Below are 26,174 nucleotides of genomic sequence, written 5' to 3' on the forward strand. Positions count from 1 at the left end.
TGCTAAATCTGTAAGATTGGGATGTCTCACCCAGCAAGCCCTGGTTTGTGTGAATGCTGTTTGATTTGCTGCCGTTACAGCTTGTCGCAGGAAATAACAGATCATTTATGGCATACAATTAAAAGGAGTACATTTATGAATATTAACTAGAATTAGAAGAGAAAACAAAAAGGGCCCATTATAATTAAACATTCAAATCTTCCAAAAGTCATATTCACTAATCCCCAGTCGACTCCCACACCTTGCTCCACTGAATCACTGTCCAATCCAGATTGAATCCTACAACCAGTTCTCTCCAGTGTCTTCTCTCGTCATCTCCCACCGAACAAAGTCCAAGACTCCCACCAGTGTCAGGCACAAAAAATTCCACTACCCCAGCCTTTTCTTCTGATAGGATGGCCCATATTCTTAAGCACCCCTCACCTCTGAGGCTGTGCTCTCTGATCCTAGGTTCCCCAACATTCTCTCCCAGTAGGCATCTTCAAATGTTTACACAAATTAGGCATGTCATCTAAAACTTTAAACTTCTGCAGATGCACAGTAGACTGGAATCTGACAGGTTGCATCACGACCTGGTATGAAATCACTTGTGCCCAAGAACAGGTAAGCCTATAAATAGTGGTGGATACAGCCTTGTTCACAGAAAAAAAAAGTACTCCCCACCATTTAGCACATCTACAAAAAAGTGCTGCCGTAAAAAAACAGCATCTGACATCATGAATCCCCACCATCCAGGCCATGCTCTGTTCTCACTGCTACCATCGCACAGGAGACTTGGGTCCCATACCACCAGGTTCAGGAACAGTTATTAACCCTTCAACTATCAGACTCCCTAAACAGCGTGGAAAAGTATACTCATCACAACACTGAACTGATCACTGAACACAACCCATGGACTCATTTTCAAGAACACTACAACTTATGTTCTTAATATTATTTCTTATTAGTTCTCTTTTGTACTTTCCACTTGGTTGCTTGTCAGTCTGTTTTAGTTTTCCACTGATGCTATTGTATTTCTTTGTTCTACTGTGAATGCCTGCAAGAAATGAGTCTCAGGGTAGTCTTTTGTATCATATATATACTTTGATAATAAATTTACTTTGAACTTTGATGTTTGAGACAAGCCACTACCCAACTGACAAGTTAAGACTTATTCAATACAGCCTGCAGCTGTATATATTGTCCCACCAAATGATTCTAAAATTTAAAAGGATTCAACCGCTTATATTGGGGGAAGTTGCAGAGAATTATGTGCTGGACATTGAGGCTGGTGGGGTGATCAGTGAGGACAACAGGAATTCTATCCCTGGTAGGGTGGCGAGGGGATGCAGTAAGAGCAGCCGTGTGTGAAATGAAGATGCGGTTGAGGGCAGTGTTGATTGTAGAGGAAGGGAAGCCCCCTTTTTTGAAAACAGAGGATATCTCCTTCATTCTAGTATCCTGAGAGCAGATGCGACGGAGACAGAGGAACTGAGAGAAGGGGATGGCGTTTTTACAAATAAAAGGGTGGGAAGAGGTATAGTCCAGGTAGCTTTGAGAGCCCATGGGCTTATAATAGACATCAGTAGATAAGCTGACTCTAGAGATAGAGACAGTAAGATCGAGAAAGGGGAGGGAGGTGTCGGAAATGGACCAGGTAAATTTGAGGGCAGGGTGGAACCTGGAGGCAAAGTTGATGAACTCCAAATGGGTGCAAGAAGCAACACTAATGCAGTCGTCAATGAAGTGTAGGAAAAGTGGGGGAGTGATACTAGTGTAGGTTTGGAATCTAGACTGCTCCATGTAGCTGACAAACAGATTGGCTTAGCTGGTGCCCATGGATACACCTTTTGTTCAAAAGAAATGGGAGGAGCCAAAGGAGAAGTTATTAAGAATAAGGACAAGTTCTGCTAGACAGAGGAGAGTGGTGGGGAGGGGAGCTGGTTGAGTCTCGTGACCAAAAAGAAACAGAGCCTTTCAGGCCTTCCTTTTAGAGGATGGAGCTGTATAGGGATTGGACATCCACAGTGAAAATATGATGGGGGCCAGGGAACCCAAAATCACTGAAAAGATCCTGAGCACGTGAAGTGCCATGAATGTAGGTGGGAATGGACTGAATTGGGGGGCGGGGTAATAAAACAGAGTCCAGATATGCAGTTGAGTCCACTGGGGCAGAAACAAGCTGAAACAATGGGTCTACCTGGACAAGCAGGTTTGTGGATCTTGGCTAGGAGGTAGAAACGGGAGGTGCGGGAACTGTGAATTTGGTGGCAGTGGATGGGAGAGCCCCAGAATCAATAAGGTCAGTGATGGTGTGGGAGACAATGGCCTGGTGCTCCTTAGTGCGATCCTGTTCAAGGGTAAGTAAGAGGAGGTGTCTGAGAGTTGTCACTGGGCCTCAGCAAGATAGAGGTCAGTCTGTCAGACTACTACAGCACCCCCTTTTTCTGTGGGTTTGATGGTGAGGTTAGGATCAGTGTGGAGGGAGTGGAGAGCAGAGTGTTTGGAAGGGGTGAGGTTAGAATTGGAGAGGAGAGTATTGAAAACTAGACAGTTGATGTTCTGTCGGCAGTTGGCAGTGAAAAGCTCCAAAGCAGGCAGAAGACCAGGGCGCCGTGTCCAGGAAGAGGAGGAGGGTTGAACTGGGGAGAAGGGGTCATCGGTGCAGGGTGGAGAGTCCTTGCCAAAGTAGTACACTCGGAGACAGAAGCGGCAGAAAAAAAGCTCAGTGTCATGGTGGGCATGGAACTCACTAAGCTGTGGGCACAGAGGGACAAGGTGAGGACCTTACTGAGATCAGAACCTTCTGCCTCAGAGAGGGAATGGTGAAGACCCGGACCAGATAAGAGCTGGGATCGGGGGGGGGGGAGGGGAGGGGGTTGGTAGTGTCTGAGAAGGGAGGTTTGGGGTGCTCGGGAATGGTGGGGTGAGAGGAATGTGGAGTCTCCGAACACCTAAGAGCTGGCGGTGGGACCCGAGAGAAACAGAATTGCAGAATGGTGGTGGGGGAAGGGGAGACAGGGGTCCCAGCAGTAGTACTCACACCCTTCCTTACATTGGCAGCAATGCAATGGAAACAGCAGGCAGTTTAAAACTCCCAGGAGTATACATCTCGCACAACCTTTCCTGTTCTCAGAACACATTCTACATAATCAGGAAAACTCTTATTAACACCTCTACTTTGAGAAGGCTGAAGAGAGCTGGACTGTGTACATCTATACTCATGTCATTCTACAGATATGCAGTAGCAAGCATCTTAGCATGCTGCTTCCTTGTATGGTACACAAACTGCACTGTGGCAGACAGGGTCTACAATGGGTAGTTAAAACTCCCCAATGCATACCCAGCACCAGCCTCAAAAACAGTTACTTTCCCCAAGCAGTAAGGCTGATAAACACTTCCACTCCCTCACACATCCACGCTTCCTTACCATCACTACTTTATCATTTCCTGCCAGTCACTTATGTACAGACACTCTTATGCTGACCGTCACTTAATGAACATACAATCAAATATGTATACAAGCTATTGTTTTTTTTTTAACTCATACTTTTTAATCTTATGCTTTTTTTGTGATGCATCAGATCTGGTGTAACAATTACTTTGGTCTCCTTTACACTTGTACTGGAAATGACATTAAACAATCTTGAGTCTCGAAACTTAACAAGTTTTACAAAGTTGCAACACAACTTCCTGACTTTTGAATTCAATGCCTTGACTAATAATGGATAGCATACCATATGCATTCTTAACCACCCTATCAACCTGTGTAGCCACTTTCAGGGAGCTCTGAACTTGGACCCCAAGATCCCTCTGCTCATCAACACTGCTTTGCACTTAACATTGTACTGTCTTTTTACATTTGACTGACCAAGGTGCAACATTTCGCATTGGGCCAGGTTAACTTCACCTGCCACTGATCCATCTCTTGCAGCATTCTCTGCCAGTCTTCTAAGCTATCGACAATGCCACCAATCTTTGCATCATCTCCAAACTTACTTATCCACCCATGTACATTTTCCTACAGGTCATTTATATACATCACGAACAGCAGAGTACAAATTCCAGCAAAAGCCACTAATCACAGACCTCCAGCTAGAATAAGTCCCTTCAACCACTGCCTCTGTCATCTACTGGCAAGCCAGTTCTGAATAGAAATGACCAGTTCACCATGGATCCCATGCACCTTAATGGCTGAACTAAAATTCATGTAGACAACATCTACAGATCTACTTTTGAGCACAAAAAACTCAACCAAAAAAAAAAAACAAGAACGTCATTCGATGTTCCATGGCACAAACTATTCTATCACTGAATAAATATGCAGTCATTATTTCTGGATGGGAAATTAAACAATGGGAATGTTACTATAGTTGATAAAAAATTTCAATATACAGGTAGATTGGGAAAATCAGATTGGTGCTGGATCCTAAGAGACAGAATTGTAGAATTCCTATGAGATGGGTTTTTAAGAGTCGCTTGTGGTTGAGCCCACTAAGGGAAAAGCAATTCTGGATTGGGTGTTGTGTAACGAATCAAATTTCACTAGGAAGCTAAAGATAAAGGAACCCTTCAAAGGCAGTGATCATAATATGATAGCGTTCATCCTGCAGTTTGAGAGAGAAAAGATAAAGTCAGATGCAACAGTATGATAGTGGAGTCAAGGAAATTACAGGATATAAGAGGGAAGCTGGCCAAAAGTTGATTGGAGAAGGACACTAGCAGGGATGACAGCAGAACAGCAATGACAGGAGTTTTTCAGAGCAGTGTAGAAGGCATAGACAGATACATCCCAAAATAGCAGTATTCTAAAGGGAGGATGAAGCAATCGTGGCTGACAAGTGAAGTCAAAGAGAGCATAAAAGTATAATAGAGATAGAGGAACACACTATTGGGCCGAAATGTCAACTGTACTCTTTTCCAAGATGCTGCCTGGCCTGCTGAGTTCCTCCAGCATTTTGTGTGTGTTGCTCAGATTTCCAGCATCTGCAGATTTTCTCTAGTTTGTGCAGAGATAGAGGATTGGGCTTTTAAAAACAAGCAGATGGCAACTAAAAATGCCAGAGAGAAAAGATGAAATATGAAGGAAAGCTAGCCAATAATATAAAAGGGGATACCAAAAGCCTTTCCAGATATATAAAGAGTAACAGAGAGGCGAGAGTGGATATCAGACCACTGGAAAATGATACTGGTAGAAGTAGTAGCAATGGGGGACACAGAAACTGCAGAGGAACTTAAGTAGCATTTTGCACCAGGAGAAGGTGCTTGGGAAGCTGAAAGGTCTGAAGGTAGATATGTCACCTGGACCAGATGAACTACATCCCCAGGGTCCTGAAGAAAGTAGCTGAAAAGATTGTGGAGACATTAGTAGTGATCTTTCAAGAATCACTAGATTCTAAAGTGGTTCCAGATGACTAGAAAATTGCAAATGTCACTCCACTTTTTAAATGAGGAAGGGAGGCAAAAGAAAGGAAATTATAGGCCAGTTAGCCTGAATGGATACCAGCATGGATGGAAGATTGGCTGACTGGCAGGAGGCAAAGAGTGGGAATAAACATGGCCTTTCCTGGTTGGCTCCAGTGACTAGTAGTGTTCCGCAGTGGTCAGTGCTGGGACCGCTTCTTTTCATATTATAGGTCAACGATTTGGATGACAAATTTGATGGTTTTCTGGCCAAGCTTCCAGAAAATACAAAGAAAGATGGAGGGGCAGGTAGTGTTGAGGAAGTAGCGAGTCTGCAGAAGGTCTTAGAAGATTGGGAGAATGGGAAAAGAAGTGGCAGACGGCATAAAATGAAGGGAAATGTATGGCATGCACTTTGGTAGAAGAATAAAGGTGCACACTATTCTCTAAACAGGGAGAAAATCCAGAAATCAGAGGTGCAAAGGGACTTGGAATTCCTTGAGCAGAATTCTCTGAAGGTTAATAGGGGTGACCTTATTAAAACCTATCGAATGGTGAAAGGCATTGATAGAGTGGATGTGACGAGGATATATCATATGGTGAGACAGTCAAAGAGCAGAGGACACGGCCTCAGAATAGAAGGGCTGATGAGGAGCAATTTCTTTAGCCAGAGTGGTGAATGTGTGGAAATTCATTGCCCCATGCAACTGTGAAGTCCAAATGTTTATGTATATTTCAGGCAGAGGTTGATAGATTCTTGATTGGTCAGTGCATGAAGAGATACAGCGAGAAGGCAAAGATTGGGGCTGAGAGGAAAATTGGATCAGCCATGATGAAATGGCGGAGCGGACTCGATGGGCCAATTGGCCTAATCTTGCTCCTGTACTTATGGTTTTAACTTGTCAGTTAAGTCTGTGGTAAGGAAGGCAAATGCAATGTTAGCATTCATTTCAAGAGGACGACAATATGAAAGCCAAGATGCAATGCTGAGGCTTGAAATGCACTGTTCAGACATTAAAAGGTTTTAAGCTCCTTATCAAAGAAAAGTTGCACTGGCTTTGGAGAGGGTCCAGGAGGGACAAGAATGATTCTAGGAATGAACGGGTTGATGCACGAGGAGCATACTCTCTGGAGTTCAGAATGGGGGTGGAGGGAATCTCATGAAATATATACTGAATATTGAAAGGCCTAGATTGAATGGATGTGGAGAGGATGTTCCCTATAGGGAGAATCTAGGATCAGAGGGCACAGCCTCAGAGTAGAGGGACGTCCCTTTACAACAGAGACAAGGAGGAATTTCTTCAGCTAGAGAGTGGTGAATCTGTGAAATTCATTGCCACAGATGGCTGTGGAGGCAAAGTCATTTCTTATATTTAAAGTGGCGGTTGATGGGTTCTTGATTCATCAGGGCATCAAAGGTTACAGGGAGGAAGCAGGAGAATGTGTTTGAGAAGGATAATAGATCAGCCATTATGGAATGGTGCAGCAGACTCGATTGGTTGAATGGTTTAATTCTCCTCTGATGTCTTATGGTCTTATAAGAAACGTTATGCATCTGCCTTTCCTCAATAATTGAGCCCCAGAATCAGAAAATTTGCAACACAAGAGGACACTGTTCAGCCCAGTATGTGCAAATTCAAGTTAAGAGGTTTATAGCTATCTTCAGGCAGAAGTTGCATGCGTGTGACCTATTTCAAGCCACTTCCAAGGTCTCCAACATCACAGAGCAATGTGAACAATTCAATTTACTAGACAGCTAGCAGCAAAATGACTGAGGTACAAAGAAAGCTACAAAACTCAACACCGCCAACTGCAGTATCAAGACCTGTGCTCAATAACATATAAATGGAATAAAGTATGAATTGTAAAGGTTGTGTAAATCAATCAGGGCCAAGGAGAGATCCGACGTTTGATCAATTTAAGAGCTGAGCTGTAAGGGTCGGGAACTGGCTGTATCAAAGTGAGAGTCTGAGTGCAAGGAATGATCCAAGATTTGGACAATTTAAGCACTAGGCCAGATTGAGATGGTCAAAGTTTAAGGTAAGAGACAGGCCGATTCAGCTCACTGCTCTGTGAGGTTTGCTTGAATCTGTGTTAGACTGTTAGACTGGATGCCTGGATCAGCTGAAGTGATGCCTGGCATTGTGAATTCAAGGTACATTTATTTTGACTTCGGTTCTGTCTGGCTGTTGCTTGCTTTTATTGTTTACATGATTTGTTTTTTGCTCTTTCTGCACACAGGGTGTGTTCACAATCTTCTTTTGTTTTTAAATAGGTTCTGATCAGATTCTTTGTTTCATGGCTGCCTGTAAGGGAATGAATTGCAAAGTTGTATAAGTATACACATTTCAATAAAATGTACTTTGAACTTTATGGTGCAATCATGGAAATGTGATTTAGTTAAGGATAGGGTGCCAGCTTAGCATTCAGGACAAGAGATTCAGGCTTGACAGTTGGTTGGGGGTTGTGAGGAGGAGGAGGAAGAGAAGGGATGGATGCTTTCAATACCTTTAGAAAGGACCTGGTGCAAGTAGATTATGACTAGATGCTTACAAGTAAAATATCTGACAAGGTGGAGCTGTTTAAGAAAAAAGTTAGCAAGGGTCCAGAGACAGCATGGATGGCAAGGATAAAACGAAGATGATACCAAGATTAAATAATCTTTATGACCAAGATTATTGAAGTTTTGTGGAAAAAAAAATTAGCACACAACAAGTATAGGCAACTACAATCAAGCCAGTCCTTTGATGAACGTAGAAAGTGCACAACAGTACTTCAGATGGAAATGGGGAGAGTGGGGGAGATGCATGATGAGATCATGAAATATCCTTTGCAATTAAGGCAGAAGGAAATTGCAATCACAAAGAAGTCATGCTATATTTCATTAGGAGTTTGAGGAAATTTCGTACGTCAAAGATGCTAGCCAATTTCTACACGTGTACAGTGGAGTGCATTCTGGCTGCATCATTGCTTGGATATGAAGGCTACAATGCACAAGATTGAAGAAGGTGCAGAGGGTCGTAGAAACAACCAACTCCATCATGGGCACAAACATCCCTATCATTGAGTACATTTTAAAAGATGACGCCTCAAGATGTCATCGATCATTAAGGACCCACACCATTTCAGGAGTGCCCTCTTCTCATTACTACCATCAGGGAGAGGGTGCAGAGGCCTGAAGAAGCACAATTACTGTTTTTGGAACAGCCTCTCCTCCACCATCAGCTATATGAAAGATCCGTGAAAGGACCTCATCATTTTGCTTTTTTTCATTTTTTAAAATATTTCTTATTATAACAGTCATTTTTTCTGTGCACTACACTGCTACTGCAAAACAAATTTCATGACATGTGTCAGTGATAATAAGCTTGATTCTGAATTTTGAAATCTATCTACACGATAACTCAGTTCCAGATTCACTGTTTTGGAGAGAAAAAAAACACCAGACTCTCATATGTCCTAAATCTATTCCCTTGAATCTTGAGGCTAAGTTCTAGACTCTCTCACCAGTGAATGCAATATCCTTGCCTTTATTTCTTATTTATCTTTCATAATTTTATGTTTCTACAAGATCTCCTCTCATTCTCCTGAATTCCAGTGAGTAGTCCCAGGCAACATGATCTCTCCTCATAAACAAAATGCTGTCACAGGAAAGCAGCATCTATCATCAGGGACACCCCCCACTACCCAGGACATGCCCTCTTCTTGCTGCTGATATCGCAAAGGTAGTACGGGAGTACAGGTAGTAGAGGACCCACACCACCAGTTTCAGGAACAGTTATTACCCCTCAATCATCAGGCTCTTGAACCAAAAGGTAATCACTTCATTTGCCCTATCATTGTAATCTTCCCACAACCGATGGACTCACTTTCAAGGACTCCTCATCTCCTTTTCTCGACATTTATTGCCTATTTAGTATTATTCTTTCTTTCTGTATTTGCAGTTTGTCTTTTGCACACTGGGTTTAACACCCAAGTTGATGCAGTCTTTCATTGATTCTGTTATGGTTATTATTTTATTATGGATTTATTGAATATACCCAAAATAAAATGAATCTCAGGGTTGCATATACGCACTTTGATAATAAATTTACTTTGAACTCTAAATTAACACCCTAATCTCCAGAATTTCTGGATATACAATGAGAAAATTATATTGCCAGAATTTGTGAATAAAACATGCACTTTACGTGCTTAATGAAAGGCGCAGCCCTTGCTTCCATTACGAACAAATCAAAAACAGTCACCTTACACTGATGTCATTATGTCAGACACCATCTCCTAAAGTGGGCAGAACTCAATGAGTGTGTATTTGAATTATGTAGAACTGTTTCTATAATAAACAATATGTGTCATCTGTCACCCATTACATTACCCTATCACATCAATAATAGCACTTAACTGTATGACATCACTGTTCATGGCAAATAGTGTCCATGTTTGTGTGCCTTTGTCCTGTGGATCTAGATCAGAATTTTAGAAGCATGCTTCAGGTACACAAACTATTCAATTGTTCTTAACAATTAGAATTTTAATATATCAGTAATTCAGCACACAATCTATGCCATGATTTTATTTTCAGCATTATTCAATCCCTAGCAAAATATATAATAATTACACATTTCTTGACAAATCTATTGCGCCATTTTTATGCTACACTTGCAAACCTTACAAGATGAAGAGCTAAATGTTTTTTTCCAAAATGATCAACCCATTGCCTTATCTCAGCGGTCCCCAACCACCGGGCCGCAAAGCATCTGCTACCGGGCCGCGAGGAAACGATATGATTTGGCGATATGAGTCAGCTGCACCTTTCCTCATTCCCTGTCACACCCACTGTTGAGCTTGAACGCACGCGAGGTCATTACCTGCGCATCATCCATGTCAGCGCGGTAAGGAGATCAACTCCTCGAGCTTGCAAATGACGGTGGGCTGAAAAGTATGTTTGACATAACATCTCTGCCAGCATCCTGGATCAAAGTCAAGGCTAAATATCCTGAGATAGCCACAAAAGCACTGAAAAAGTTGCTTCCATTTCCAACATATCTCTGCGACGAATGCAACAAAAACTAAATTGCAGAATAGACTGGACATAAGGAACCCCCTTCGAGTATCGCTGTCTCCCATCACCCCTCAATGGCACCATCTCGTTGCAGGGAAACAAGCCCAGGGCTCCCAGTGATTCAGTGATATTGGTGTGTTGCAATGATTTTACATGTTTATATGCGAAAAATATGTGCTGTGTGTTTAATATCCAAACGTTACTGAAAATGTTATGATGCTATTGACTTATATAACCATATAACAATTACAGCACGGAAACAGGCCATCTCTGCCCTTCTAGTCCGTGCCGAACGCTACTCTCACCTAGTCCCACCGACCTGCACTCAGCCCATAACCCTCCATTCCTTTCCTGTCCATATACCCATCCAATTTTACTTTAAATGGTAATATCAAACCTGCCTCTACCACTTCTACTGGAAGTTTGTTCAACACTTACTTCAAGCTCCCCTAACCTCCCCTGATAATTGACTAACCGCTATATTCATGTGAGGAAAATATGCGCTGTGTGTTTAATATTAAATTCGTCAGATAAAGTCTTTTAGAAACGAAACTGAGTGTATTAGCCATTACCACCTATATTCCGGTCGTGATTAACACCCCCCATCCCCGCCGAACAGAATCGCCAAAAACCATTTGTAGAGGGGAAAAAAAAAAATCGGCATGTACACGGATGCACAAGATACGCATGCGCACTGGTGCCCGCGCAAGGCTTCATGGTCATTGTAGTCTTCCTTGGGGTAAACTCAATGTATTTGACTGCTACTCTTGTCCGTTGGCAAACCTACCCCCCCGAATGGACATAAGGAACCCCCTTTGAGTATCGCTGTCTCCCCTCACCCCTCGATGGGACCGTCTTGTTGCAGGAAAACAAGCCCAGGGCTTGCACTGATTCAGCGATATTGGCGTGTTGCAATGATTTTATATGTTCATATGGGGAAAATATGCGCTGTGTGTTTAATATCCAAATGTTACTTAAAATGTTATGATGCTATTGACTTATCACCTATATTCCGGTCGTGATTAACACCACCCACCGCACCCCCCCGCCCCCCCTGGGTCGGCCGGTCCACAAGAATATTGTCAATATGAAACCAGTCTGCGGTGCAAAGAAGGTTGGGGACCCCTGCCTTATCTGAATGCCTCTTAACAGCTCCAGTGTGGATGGATAATTTCCAACGACTACAATAAGCTTGTTCATTTTGTCCCTGAAGGAGTTGAAAATTCTGAAGAACAGATGGAATTCAAATTCCTCTCCTTGCAGTAAGTGTGAAACCAAACATCAGTCTATCAGGTTCTTGAATTTTGTGCTTTTATTGTTGTACATACCAATACACAATTTGCATTGAACATATATCAAAACAAGAGCATCAAGCTTACAAACAATATTCAAGAGTATAACCTTCTACTTCAAACATCCAGCACTTTGGTATGAGTCTCAGTAGTTCTGGAGGAATTCATGGACACATGATAATACAAAAGGGAATGTCATCTATAAAATACATGTTACAATCCATACTTAACTGCCCTTACAAGTGAAGTTTTCTGCCAATACTATCTGAAACAAAATAATTCTGTTTTAAGTCAACTCTAAGCATTCTTACCTGAACAAAGCTGCTCAATCTTTGTATAGTTTAAACACACAGTATCATTAATCCAGGCCATGATGTCATGCCGGCTCATATTCTCACTGGTTACTGATGTTGAATAAACATTAACAGCCATTCCCCAGCTGGAAAATAAAAACAAAATAAATTTTAAAACATATTTGGTCTGTTATCAGTATTCAAAATATTTACTTTGCCTTCCTTGTCTAGGTGCAACACTAATTGGAAAATGAGATAGTTTGCCACTACTACACCAATATTTTACTGTAACACCAGTGATGAAGCAGCAATGAATAGAATTTTTACTAAAAAAAACACCTAGTTAAAAACAAAATTTTATTAATGTTACATTTTCAAAGGCAACAAACCAACTTTAAAACAGGAAATAAAGTTTGATTAAATCCATTAAATATCCTTACAAGAGCATCATTACCAATTCATTACTTTTTCACCAATGAATATGAATACAACTTCAAAATACCCAAAATCAAATATTGAACAGTAGACAATTTCAGCAGTATTTTGCACAAAAACATGCAATTCTATGATCAATTCCTTTCACTGTGTGAATGCTACTTAAAACTTCAAGTGTCTTTAACTTGAGTTTCACATCCCATTCCAACTACTTTTGTTGTCAACCTCTTTCATTTTTCCAAAGTAAATCATAGATTGAAGAACACCAATTCTGCATTCAAACTGGGCAGATTAAATTACTGAAGGAAACTCAAATCATCAGTTTCAGATAAGCCCATTACACCTGTATTTTTATTTTAGATCTCCAACAACTGGTGCATCTTGCTTTTGTAGCAACACACTGCAGGATTTCAGCAGGTCAGGCAGCCGAGAAATGAGCATTCGATGTCTTTTGGCTGAGACTCTTCACTTTGGCTGGAAAGAATGAGAGACAGCTAGCATAAACAGGTGAATGGAAGGGGTGGAGCAAAAGCTGGCAAGTGCATAGGTGAATATGGGTTTATTATAGGGGTTAATGTCACGGGCATGAAATCTGATTACAAAGAGTTTTACTCAGCATTAATTTTTAATGGAATTAATAATTCCTTGGCCAAGAGCTAATTTTGATACTTGAAGTGGGAGCAATAGTACTAAAAAAAAAATCACCGGAGTAGCTTACTCAGACCTTTTGAGCTTGCTTTGATATTCAATATCATCACTTCCAGTGATGTTGGTCATCATTAGAAAACCAACTCAAGGAATGCCCAGAGGAAAGATTACAAGCTTGAAAAAAGTTGTTTTAAAAACAAATCCAAAACTATTAATTCCCAGTTTGAATGGAGGCAAGTGGGAATGAGCAACCAATCTTTCCATGGGGACACATACAGGCAAATCCCAAATTTCAGATACCCTCTGGGTGAAAAATTTATTCCAATCAGTTCTCTCTGTTTTGTACATACCAGTCAAGTCCCCCTCAGCCTACTCCAGTACAAACAAAGGGAACACAATCTATCCAGGCTCTACTTTTAAGTCAACATACTTGTACTTGTCATCACTATGATGACCTAAATAGCACCTACTATATATCCTGCCATCCTTCCTAGACTGCAATGCAACCAGAATTGTACACGGTACTCCAGATGGGGGTTGTTCAACATTTTTTAATACTGGTACCTCAATCTTGTTCTTATACTTTATGCCAGTGACAATAAAGACAAGTAACTCGTATAACTTCAAGGCTATCTTATCCTGTTGTGCTGCTCCCAGGAGTCCTTCAATGTGCATTCTCAAAGTCATTCTGTACTTCCCAAGATCCATTGTCTTTATCCCAAGCCTTACAGGTCATTCCAAAATGCATCACCTGACATTGTTCAGAATTAAATATCACAAGCTATTTTTCTGCCTATTTTACCAATTGATCAATATCATTCTGTATTCAGAAAGTACTCCCCTCACAATCATTACCACCAATCTTTGTGTCAGTCATGAACTTACTAATTACACCTCCTATAATCACATCTAGATCATTAGCATATATAACAAACAGATAGGGTTATCAGCATTATGCGGATCCATTCCCTGTCACCACCTCAAACATTTCAATCAAATTAATCTGACATTATAGAATCTTCCTTTAAAGCTTTGCTGATTAACCTCCAATAATCATCAAAATTTCTACTTCGAAAGAAATAGTCCTGATGAAGGGTCTCTGCTCAAAACATCGACTATGCTCTTTTCTGTAGATGGTGCCTGGCCTGCTGAGTTTCTCCAGCAGAGTGAGTGTGTGAGTGTGTTTGTTCCCTGCGTACAAATACATTTTAATTACAAGTTAAGCGGTCAGGCCATTTGCTTCACCCTAAAAAAATCTGTTTCATTTAATACAAAAATGCATTCATCCATATGAAAGGCATTCAGAATCCTCTCTGGAAAGACCCCCTTAATTACAGGTGTCCCCCGCTTTTCAAAGATTCGCTTTACGAAACCTGTTACGAAAGACCTACATTAGTTACCTGTTTTCACTAACAGGTGCTCTCACTGTTACGAAAAAAGGCAGCGCATGAAAAAAAGCAGCGTGCGCCCTGAGCAGTCACTCCTCCCCTGGATTTGGAACTGCATTCTAGCTGGCATTACTTAAACACATGCCTGTGAACAGCCATTAGCAAGATGAGTTCTAAGGTATCGGAAAAGCCTAAAAGAGCTCGTAAGGGTGTTACACTTGGCGTAAAACTAGACATAATTAAGCGTTTTGATCGTGGTGAACGAAGTAAGGACAAAGTGAGTTTGGCTTGTGGAAATTGACGACGACGATGCTGAAGAGGTTTTGGCATCCCATGACCAAGAACTGATAGATGAAGAGCTGATGCAATTGGAAGAGTAAAGGATAACAATTGAATCCGAATGCAGTAGCGAACGGACCGAAAGCAAAGTCGTCCAGGAACTGAACATGAAGCAACTGCATGAGATTTTCGCTGCAAAGATAAAGTACGACTTTAATTTTGAAAGAGTACGTCAGTTTAGGGCATATTTGCAAGATGGTTTGAGTACTTATAAAGAATTGTACGAGAGAAAAATGCATGCGGCAAACATACTGTCGTTTTTCAAGCCTTCCACATCAGCCACAGCAGACGACGAACCTCGACCTTCGACATCGAGGCAGGCAGACATAGAAGAAGATGATCTGCCTGCCGTGATGGAAACAGACAACGATGAGGTGACACCCCAGTGTCCCACCACCCCAACCCCCGGCCGCTGACCGATACATTGCCGCGGAGAATGCAGCGGTAGCTGGATGTCGCCTCTGATCTGGGCCGACATTTACATGCCGGGCAGCACCTAATTAATTAGCTTGTTTATTTCGGCTTTTTTTCTTAAAGATGTGCTGGGTGCGTCCCAACTACCGCTGCATTCTCCACAGATCGGTATCGGTTCGCTGCCCAGAGGTTGGGGACCACTGTACCACTCCAACCTCCAACGACTCAGCCTAACACACCATCATCAGTGTGCTCGGCGCTGTCTTCCTGATTTCCGTAAGTGATACTACACTGTACATACATTATTTCTACTTTATATAGGCTGTGTATTTTTATGCGTTATTTGGTATGATTTGGCAGCTTCATAGCTTAAAGGTTACTGGAAAGAGTGTTTCTGCCGAGACCGCTTGCGTGAGATCGCTACAGAGAACAGTGCAGGCAATGATTGTAGAGAAGTATTTCTGCTTTATATAGGCTGTGTATTTATCATATCATTCCTGCTTTTACTATATGTTACTGTTATTTTAGGTTTTGTGTTATTTGGCTTGATTTGGTAGGTCTGCGAATGCTTACAAATTTTTCCCACATCAATAAATGGTAATTGCTTCTTCGCTTTACAACATTCCAGCTTACAAACCGTTTCATAGGAACGCTCTACCTTCAGATGGCGGGGGAAACCTGTATTATTTCAAGTTCCAGCTTGAATTTCCAAGGTGACAAGAAACAGAGCACATTTTCTCATAGAATATCTTATTCTGCAACTTGTGAAAATCAAAGGGAGGATGGATTAAATTTTTGTGTTACATTGTAAATTCAATATAGCTAAAATAACTATACGGTTTGTTTAATACAATCCATGAAAGTTAACAAAATGAAAATGGAACAATGAATATATTTTTAAAGAACTTTAACTGGCATTTATAATTTAAATAACAATGTTTGGCTCTTTGATTTACAAGTATTAGGAGAATGTGAATAGGCTCATACAAATTCTTGTGAAACTTAAAACTTAAAACTAAATAAAACTTAATTCTAGTAATCAATACCAGATCCTACGTGCATGAAATCAATTTCAGTCAGAACTGAATATTGATTATTGACAAATATGGTTCTTCATGAAGTTTGGGAAAGAAGCATCTGATGTGGCTAAATGAGGAATATGGAAACCTGACTCCATCTCCTGGGTAAAACTTCATTTCTACCAAGGAACTTTTTTAACATGATGTTCTTGATTATCATCTGCTGTCCATCCTGGTACTTTAGGCCACTCTAAAATAAGAATTTTCTTTTTCATATAACCCAGTTACCAATGATGTAACAATAAACATTTGCCGTCAAATTCTCAATCCCTATCCCGCCGATAAAAGTTAGTTCCACCATTCTACTATTGAGCGAATGTCACCATATTTTGTAGATTGCTACGCAACTTCATTTTCACATCAATATCGATTTTTGAAGTAGACTGTCCAAAATTTGCAAATAAACCAATTCTTGAATAATTTATACAAGATTTAAATTACTTTGCAAACCATTTTAGATGATTCAAGTCCAATGTCTACATCAGTACCACGCAATTCTTATTTTCCCTTTAATACTTAATAAGATACAAATTATTTTCTGGTAATACAAGCTCCTTATGTTTGTTCTGATTATACACAAGTTACTGTAAAATACAGCTGCCCCATGACTTTGAGGGAATGATAACAATTTGATTTGATCGCAGTGACCAAGACCACTGCAACATAAACTGTCTTTGCCCGAGTGTCTCCTGGCTGGCTTTCATCTTGTCCTCTCCATAAATTTGTTATTCAACTGTCTGCTGCTACTGGCCTAACAGCTTCAAAACCTGGGCCTCTTTACCTCCCTCTGCAATTGAATACTTGGCCACAGTCAGTGCAGGTCAGTAATAACATCTCTTTCTTAGTGACAATCAACACTGGTGCAACTCAAGGATGCGTGCTTAGCCTATGCTCTCTCTACACTAATGACTGTGTGGCTAGGCACAACTCAAACATGATCTATAAATTCACCGATGACAGCTCTGCTTTTGGCAGAATTTCAGATGACAACAAGGGAGATGTACAGGAGTGAGATGGATCAGCTGGCTGCATGGTGTCGCAACAACAACTTTTCACTTAAAGACAGCAAGCCCAAGGAATTGACTGTGGACTTCAGAATGGGGAAGTTGATAGGAAATATGCCAGTTTTCTTTGAGAGCTCAGAAGTGGAAAGTGTCAGAAGCTTCATGTTCTTGGCATCAGCATCTCAGATGATTTATCCTGAACCCAACACACTGATGAAATCAGGAAGAAGGCATGGCAGCAGTTATACTTTATTTGGAGTTTGAGGGGATTTGGTCCAAGAACAGAGGAAATAGGAGCAAGAGTAGGCCAGCTGGCCCATCAAGTCTGTTCCACCATTCAGTAAGATCATGGCCGATGTGGACTCAGCTACCTGTCTTTTCCACATAACCATTTATTCCCCTGCTATACAAAAAATAGATTGAACTGTATCGTAAATGTATTTAATGAAGTTGCCTCTACTAATTCCCTGGTCAAATCATCCCAGTCATTACTCTCTAGAAAAAGCAGGGTTTTCTTCAACTCTGTCCAAAAATCTATTCTCCCAAATCTTGAGGTATGATCCCTCATTCCAGTTTCATTCACCATTGGAAAGAACTTTGCTGCCTCCATCTTATCAAACCCTTTCATAACTTTCTGCTCCTTCCATCCTTATCATTTTCAGCAAGCATACTCCCGGGCAATTCTATCTCTCCTCATAGGCTAGCTAACCACTTCATTGCTGGAACCAACCTGGTGAACCTCCTCTGAAATGCCTCCAAACACTCTCGCAAATTTCCGCAGATTGCAGTAAAGAGCATTCTGACTGGTTGAATCATCGTTTGGTATGGAGGCTCTAACACACAGGATTGAAAGAGGCTGCAGAGGGTTATGGACTCAGACAGCTCCATCATGACAACCCTCCCCACCTTGAGAACATCAAGAGGTAGTGCCTCAAGAAAACAGCATCCATCACTTAGGACCCTCACTTTTCAGGAAATGCTCTCATGGCATTACTATCATCAAGGAGGTGGAACAGGAGCCTGAAGACACACATGATTTAGGAACAGCTCCTTTCCTTTGCCATCAGATTTATCAACAATCCATGAACCTATGAATATCACCTCACTATTGTTCTTTTGCATGATTTATTGTAACTAATACAGAGTAATTTTTACGTCTTGAACTGTACTGCTGTCATAAACAAAACTTCACAATATAAGAGATATTAATAAACCAGATTCCGAGTATCCTGACTCAAGATTGTTAGCCATTATCTATGTGCTCATTACACAGATTCTTGTTTGATGAATAATTTGAACTTAAAATTCCCATCTTCTCATTCTATTCCCTTCACGGCCTCATCCCTCCCCACATATAACCTCCTCCAACCTTAAAATCCTACAAAAAAATAGCACTTGCTCTAACCCTACTCTTGTTGCACCCCTCATTCTTTTCACCTCATCTTTAGTTTTCATGTCTCCTAATAAGTTGTCTTTAAACTCCGGCATTTTCTTAATTTTCTACTGCCATTTCCTTTACAGTCCTCCTTTAAACACACTTTCAGCATTAATCCTCATATCCTTTGGCTTGGTGAAATTCTGTAACTGATAATAGTTCTGTCAAATGCCTTGATATGTCTACCCAAATGAAAAATATCATATAAACACATCACTGGCAGAATGTTGCAAATTTCAGAATCAGAATCAGGTTTAATACCACTGGCATTTGTTGTGAAATGCGTACAAAAAACACTAAATTAAAGTGTGTATTAAAAAATCAAATTAGTGCAAAAATAGAGGGAAAAATAGTGCAGTGGTGTTCATGAATTCATTGTCCATTAAGAAATCTAATGGCAGAGGGGCCTTTTGAAGGAGTCTTCAATGCTGGGGAGGCTACTGCCTATGATGGAACTGGCTGAGTTTACAACTTTCTGCAGCTTTTTCCGATCCTATGCAATGGATCCTCCATATCATGCAGTGATGCAGCCAGTTAGAATGCTCTCCATGGTACCTCTGTACAAATTTGCAAGTGTTTGGTGATATACCAAGTCTCCTCAAATTCCTGATGTAATATAGTCACTGTTGTTCCTTCTTTGTAATTGCATCAATCTGTTAGGCCCAGGATAGATCGTAAAGGTTGACAGCCAGGAACTTTATACTGCTCATCCTTTCCACTGCTGATCTCTCAGTGAGGACTTGGCACATGTTCCCTCAGTTTCCTCTTTCTGAAGTCCACAATCAATTCCTTGGTCTTAATAATGTTGAATGCAGGGTTGTTGTTGTGACACCACCCAACCAGCTGATCTATCTCACTCCGTTACACCTCCTTGTCACCATCTGAAATTCTGCCAACAATTGTCATCGGCAAATTTATAGATGATGCTTGAACTATACCTAACCACAGCCTTGAGTGTAGAGAAAGTAGAAAGTGGGCTAAGCATACAACCTTGAGGTGCCCCAGTGTTGACTGTCAGCGAGGAGATGTTCTTTCCGATCCGCACAGACTGTGGTCTCTCGATAAGGAGGTCAAGGATCCAGTTACAGAGGTAGGTACAGAGGCCCAGGTTTTGGAGCTTGTTGATTAGAACTGAGGGCATGATTGTGTTGAAGGCTGAGCTATAATCAATAAACAGCAGCCTGATGTAGATATTACTCTTGTCCAAGTGATCCTAGGCCGAATGGAGAGCCAGTAGCCTGAGGTGGAATGTACCAGGATGATGGTGGAAAACTCCCTCAGCAGATAAAAAAAGATGACATTTTACCACAAGATGTACTAGGTCAGGTGAGCAAGATGGAAACAGAACCTGCCACATCTGTGCACCATGATTAATTAACCATAAAGCATACTCCACCTCCTCTACCTTTAAAAGACTGAGCTGTCCTGATTTTGCGGAGAATGGTGAAGTCACTGGGCTGCAGCACTGCACCTGAAATGGCAGGGGACAGCCATGCTTCCATGAAGCAACATACGCAGCCGTTCCTGATGTCACTCTAGTATAACAATCTTGCACTGAAGTCTTCAATTTTATTTTCTAGAGAATGTACATTTGCCAGCAGCATGGTCAACAGTGGGGATCTAAGGCCTCGGTAGTTCAACCTTAATTGTAGTTTGGCACGACTTCCGCTTTCTTAAAGGGGAAATGCACTCATAACTTAAGTCTGTATTCCAGGATCCGTCAATTTTGAGTATCGATAGAGTTTTAAAAAGATGTTTTAAAACAAAGCTGCTCACTGAAGTGCCTGTGATTGTAGATTTCAGCTCTAGTAGTCGAAAATGGGAATATTCCACAAGGTCAAGCAAATTGTCTCACAATAAAAACCTGACAGTTCCTGGTGGCCTGTGATGCATCAAAAATGAACAACTCGGTCCATCTGTTTGTGAGTGATGCCAAGTAGTAACTTGCAGCATGGAAAAGTATAACTATGGAAGTTTTCAGAAGAGCCCAAGGGAAGCAACTGGGAATGCCATGACTCTATTCAAATATGCAAAGCCACAAGAGCAATGCCATGGCAGAAACCCAAGTATTGAAGGATATCATGGTTCACCAAGCACCGCGGAAAGATTAAGGATTATTTTGCAAATGTAAAAAATTGTTTGCAATCTCTGTGCATTGAATGCAAGTCAGGTGCTTGGCGACTGGTTATGCTGTCAAAGTTCACATTGCAGAGTTTTAAAATAATTTATTTTGCAATTCTATGGTTTTCAATTAAAATTATCTGGGCTAAGGATTGGCTGTACTGCAGTGTCAGCCTAATCACAGCGGTAATGTTAACTTGCTGGGGTTTTAAAAAATAGACCTTCCATAATAGACATTACCTGATATAACATTTGACTTCTGTCAAGCAATATTGTCCAAACTGAACCAATAACATGCAAGAGCAACTCTGTAATTAAAGGCTACAGCTAATCTAGTGTGTCTACATTCTACTATTCCAGGCCATGCCTTTGGATGGGGTTTCTCAGCCGGGGTTCCACCAGAGGTCGTGATTGAAAATAATCAATTTCTGAACTTTGTGTTACACGCAATGTTAGCCTTTGCAGTGGTGGGCATAACCAAGCAGCTCCATTTGCAATCTCATTAGAGGTCTCTCAGCCCAATATGGCAGTGCGCAGTAGGACTGTTTATTCTGTTTTTGACACAAGACAGGAGAGGCCATTGATGATTGGTGAGTACTGTATTGCACAGAGGGTAAGTCAGTAGATTGATGGGGAGCATGAAGTGCATTTTCCAAGCATTGCATGGATTCGCCCATCTTGAGCTGTGATGTCAGCTTCTCCCTCCCAACTTCCCCTTATACGCTGTAGACTGTCTGATAGGAGCAAACAAACTGTTCCGGTGTAGTAGAAAATTGGAGGGAAATTTTCATTTTAAAACAATTCTTTTTTAACGTGCCGCAACTCAGCTACTGGCCTGCCACTTTTATCTTGTAATTGTTGCAAAAGGTGGATTGCTTAGGTTAGAAGTGAATTACATTGTGAAGGTTTCATATTTTTTGCAGTTTTCTCATTTAGTTATTTATTATGCCTTTTTAAAAAATATTTTATTAACCCCTATTCCATTGTGCCTAGTCTGTGGCAAACAACTTACAAATGCAGCAACGGCTCCAGCAAAATTGAAAAGATACTGAACTACAAATCACAACCATATGACACATAAAAGTGCTGATTATTTTAAATGGCCGTTGGAATCTCAAAACAGTAATGCTTTTAATTAAAGTCAATTCACAACCTTTATTTAAATTAAATCTACCAAGCCTAACTTTAGAAAAATTAAATCCCATTTTGGTTTAAGCCAGTTATTTAAGAGAAATTTATTATGTTTGCATTATGTTTTTAAAAAATTATGAAAAGGAAAGATTAATTTCAAGAAAGGTAAGATAAGCGTAACTTTTTTCAAGAAAGGTTGGCTAAAAATTAATTCTTTACTCAAATGGGCATGATAATTATTTTTAGATTATTACATCTAGAACTTACTGATCACGCTAATGTACCACGAGCTGTAGATAATAATTTTTACGCAGGGGCTCCTTGAGACCTGAAAATTATTTCAAGGGTTCCTCCAGGGCAAATAGGTTGAGAAAGGCTGCCTTTCAACACATTCAAGTTATAGCAAAAAGGCAATTAAGCCACAATAGATCAACAATGTATTACCGATAAACAATAGAAAATACTAGCAGCACTAAGCACTTCAAAAAGTGAAATATACATCTCAGATCAATCCACAGGAAAAGGATTTTACGAATTAAGAAAAGATACTAAATAGTTACATCATAGCTAAATAGTTACATTGTAGAACAAGCGCAGACAGAATGGTAAGAAAAGAGAAAGATTGGTCAAAAACAGAGCATGTTAGTTGATGGTGTTCAACAAATTCAATGGCTACCAAGTCTTCAGTCTGGTATTCAGGCATATTACCTTTAATGTTTGGGGGAATTGTGATCTCAGTTTCAATAAGTCCAACATTACTGGAAATGGACTAGTGTCACAAAGTTGAGTTTTTCTCTGAAGAACAAATGTTAATGCACTTTACAATCAAATTGTCACAAATTTTGTGCAAGTCAAATAGATAGATCCACCATGAAGATATTTACAACTTCTCTGCCTTTCTCTCATGGTGATAGACTGTGAAGTATGAAGAAACCCCACTTCAAGTGATCTACCACATCTATAAAAAACACCACAGAGACAAAATCCACCCAAATATCCATATGCGTTAATTTTCTAATAAGTACCAGTGGATTGGAAACAGGACTGAAAACAAACAAACTGACTTTAGCAACCTTCATCCTCAAATCCACTTTTGATTCAAGTAATTCCTTTGTCAATTAAGCCATTAGGCTTCTATTCAACAAAAGCAGAAAAAAGCCCAAACTGTACTGCATGAGGTGGTTTTAACCCATGATGTAGACTTACATTAATCCAACTCAGCTACAATAGTCAGCTCACATAGCACCTCATGCACTTCCTATCCCTTACGCAGCTTTTTTTTTAAATTCATCCGTTTGGGCTCATTTCCTTTAGATTTCATATCTGTTGTGCACACTACTCATCTGGTTAATTCATTTTTGCAATTACTTTTCTTCAAGTTATATCCAACAGTTTTACTAATAACCTTTAATTCTCTTTTGAAGACAGCCAATTCTTGCTATTTCCATGTTAACAAACCCATATCCTCTCCCAGTACACTTAATAAACCTTGAAGTTGCAAACATGGGATAAAGTACCATCATTACCCCTTCAAAGCAAATAAAGTAGGATCCAACCTTCTTAAATGCAACTGACAAGTGGTCCAATTAATAACAATAAAACAAAATTAAGGCTGTCAGTCATGAACACAAATTAAGGAGATTGGACAAGATGACCAGAGATCAGAACGAAGATTGGTGGATCCAAACTCAAAGATAATTACAATTAATATTTTTAGGCTGTAAGGATGAATAAGACTAGAAAGAGCAGTGTTCCAAACACCACTCCCCCAGAAAGATCTCAACTCTTCCCCCACAAACCTCAGATCAGACAAACTGAAGGCTCTAGAAAGAGACATTCTGAGAAGTTTGCTGGAACTACAGCTGAAAGATCATAGTGGTTGGTCAGTTTCATACTGGACTAATTTTTATGCAGCCCACTGGTAGTTACTAACATAGCTATTGATATATTATTTTTAAATCTTTTGAGTTTTTCTGTGGCTATCCTCCAATTTTCCATCATTCCCATACGATCTACACAGGGATAATGGATGGGCTACTGAGCTTCCAAAATAGCCAGTAGTACTTCCCCAACCACTGCTCAGAGAAGCGGGGGGAGAATTATCCCTGACAGCAGAGATGAGAATTGGAAGACCAGGTCTATTGAGAGGTGGGAAATGTACTGTAGTTTGAAGTCCAAACAGATTGCGAAAGCTTCCCTAGCCATCCCAATTCCAAGCCTCCCCACATCTTCCAATAGGAACAGTTACAAAGCGTAAAAACAGGCCCTTTATCCAGACTCATCTATGCAGAGATGTTCACTTGCACTAATCCAATTTTCCTGCATTTGACCTCTAACCCTCTATTCCTTTCCAATCCATGCACCTTCCCAAATGTACATGTTGTGATTGTACCTAGCTCTACTACCTCCTTTGGGCAGCTTGTTCCACATAATCACCAACCTCTGTGAGAAAAGCATGTCTCTCAGATCCCCTTTAAGCATTTCTCTTCTCACTTTAAACTCTCCTCTAATATTAGGCTCGTCTATTTTTGGAAAGAGACCAACTATATACCCTCCCTGTGCCCACAATAACTTTAAAAACCTTTGTCAGGTCATCCCTCAGTCTATGTTCCAGTGAGAACAATTCCATTATTTCCAATCTCTTCATGTAATTAAAAACCTCCATTCAAGGACCTCCTCAGAATCTCATCTGCATTTTTAGCTCTATCAAATGATTTCTATAGCATGTTGACCAGAATTACCTATCCAAGTACCTTGTACAGCTGCAGCAGTGAGCTCTGATTTTTTTCCTTCTTCACTTGAAGTTGTTTGCCACATTTCCTACCCAAGATTCAAAATTCAATGTGAGGCTGTCATAATAAAAGCATCTCCAACATAGACAAAATGCCTCCAAACAAGGTCTGTAAAGTTACTTTTACTTTTTTTCCCCCAAACGCCACTGTATTAGATACAGCAGGGTGCCGTTATAGTATTGATAGTAGTTTATTATTGAAATGTACACCAAGATACAGTGAAAAGCACCACTCCCCACAAACATCCTGAGGGTCACTATTGACCAGAAACTTAAGTGGACCAGCCATACATATATTGTGGCTACAAGAGTAAGTCAAAGGCTGGGTCTTCCCTTGGTGAGTAATTCACCTCCTCATTCCAAAACACAAGAGATTGAAGGAATCCTCACTTCTTGCCTGGATACAAATCCAGTAATATTTAAAATCTGACACCATTCGATTGCATTTCACCAACCACCTCAATCATTCCTTCTCCCCACCACAGTAACATCATGACTGTAGCACTGTCTACACTGCAATTACTTGCATTTCTCAAACCCTCAACCTTTACCAACAAGGAGAATAAAAGTGAGAGTATGGAAACACCAACTGAAGTTTCACCTCCAGGTCACACATCACCCTGACATGATATTGCCTTCATCAATGCAGAGGTTAAATCCTGGAATTCCCTGCTCTTCACGGTGATGGAGTGACTTAAAGGGAATGGCTAACAAAAAGATTTTCAAAGGCAATAGAGATAAACAATAAATAAATGGCAGTTTTACCCCATTCCAAAATAGGAATATATTTAATAGTAATATTCAGTAAACAATGATTTAATAGAAAAGCTTTAGGGTATTCATCCTTAAATCTGACTCATGGCTGAAAGAGAAATGTATGAATAACATTATGAAAAGAATCCTTTGACTAAATTCAACTTTATAAAATGTATTAAATAATTAACAGAAAATATTTCAATGTATAATGAAAACTTCATTAAGTATTAAATACTGCTAAAATTATAAACTCTGATATTTCCCTTACAGTCACACTGAACTCTATCTAGAACACGGTTTGCAATGTTTGCACAAGTATCATGCAATTAACAGAAAAGTTTACAAATAGGAGTGAAAAGTATATTCATTTATAGCTCAAGAAAATCTTATCAGATTCTATTATTACAAGCAATTGCTCAATTTATATAGTATTTGATAAAAAATAAAGGACACTATACAAAAGTGTTGAGTATAGGTTTGTCAAATAGTAAACAGAATTGTATTTTAAATTTCCCTTTTACATCTTGAATCATTGAACAAACCAGGTTCACATTACAATACTGCAATTAAAAAGTTAGCATATTATATATATTATCGCAAAGAT

At 40.2% G+C, this 26,174-nt stretch overlaps 1 protein-coding gene across 3 annotated transcripts in view; it reads right to left on the minus strand.

Moving 5' to 3' along the window:
• mapre2 (microtubule-associated protein, RP/EB family, member 2) overlaps positions 1–26,174 on the minus strand; it is a 70,180-nt gene that overhangs the window by 25,750 nt on the left and 18,256 nt on the right. For all 3 annotated transcript variants that reach the window (XM_072255272.1, XM_072255261.1, XM_072255253.1), the window contains exon 2: positions 12,048–12,175. In XM_072255272.1, coding sequence (XP_072111373.1) covers positions 12,048–12,168 — 121 coding nt within the window. In that variant the 5' untranslated portion in view covers positions 12,169–12,175. The remainder of the gene's footprint in view (positions 1–12,047; positions 12,176–26,174) is intronic.

The sequence above is a fragment of the Mobula birostris genome, chromosome 1, assembly GCF_030028105.1.
Source record: "Mobula birostris isolate sMobBir1 chromosome 1, sMobBir1.hap1, whole genome shotgun sequence".
Classification (NCBI taxonomy): Eukaryota; Metazoa; Chordata; class Chondrichthyes; order Myliobatiformes; family Myliobatidae; genus Mobula; species Mobula birostris.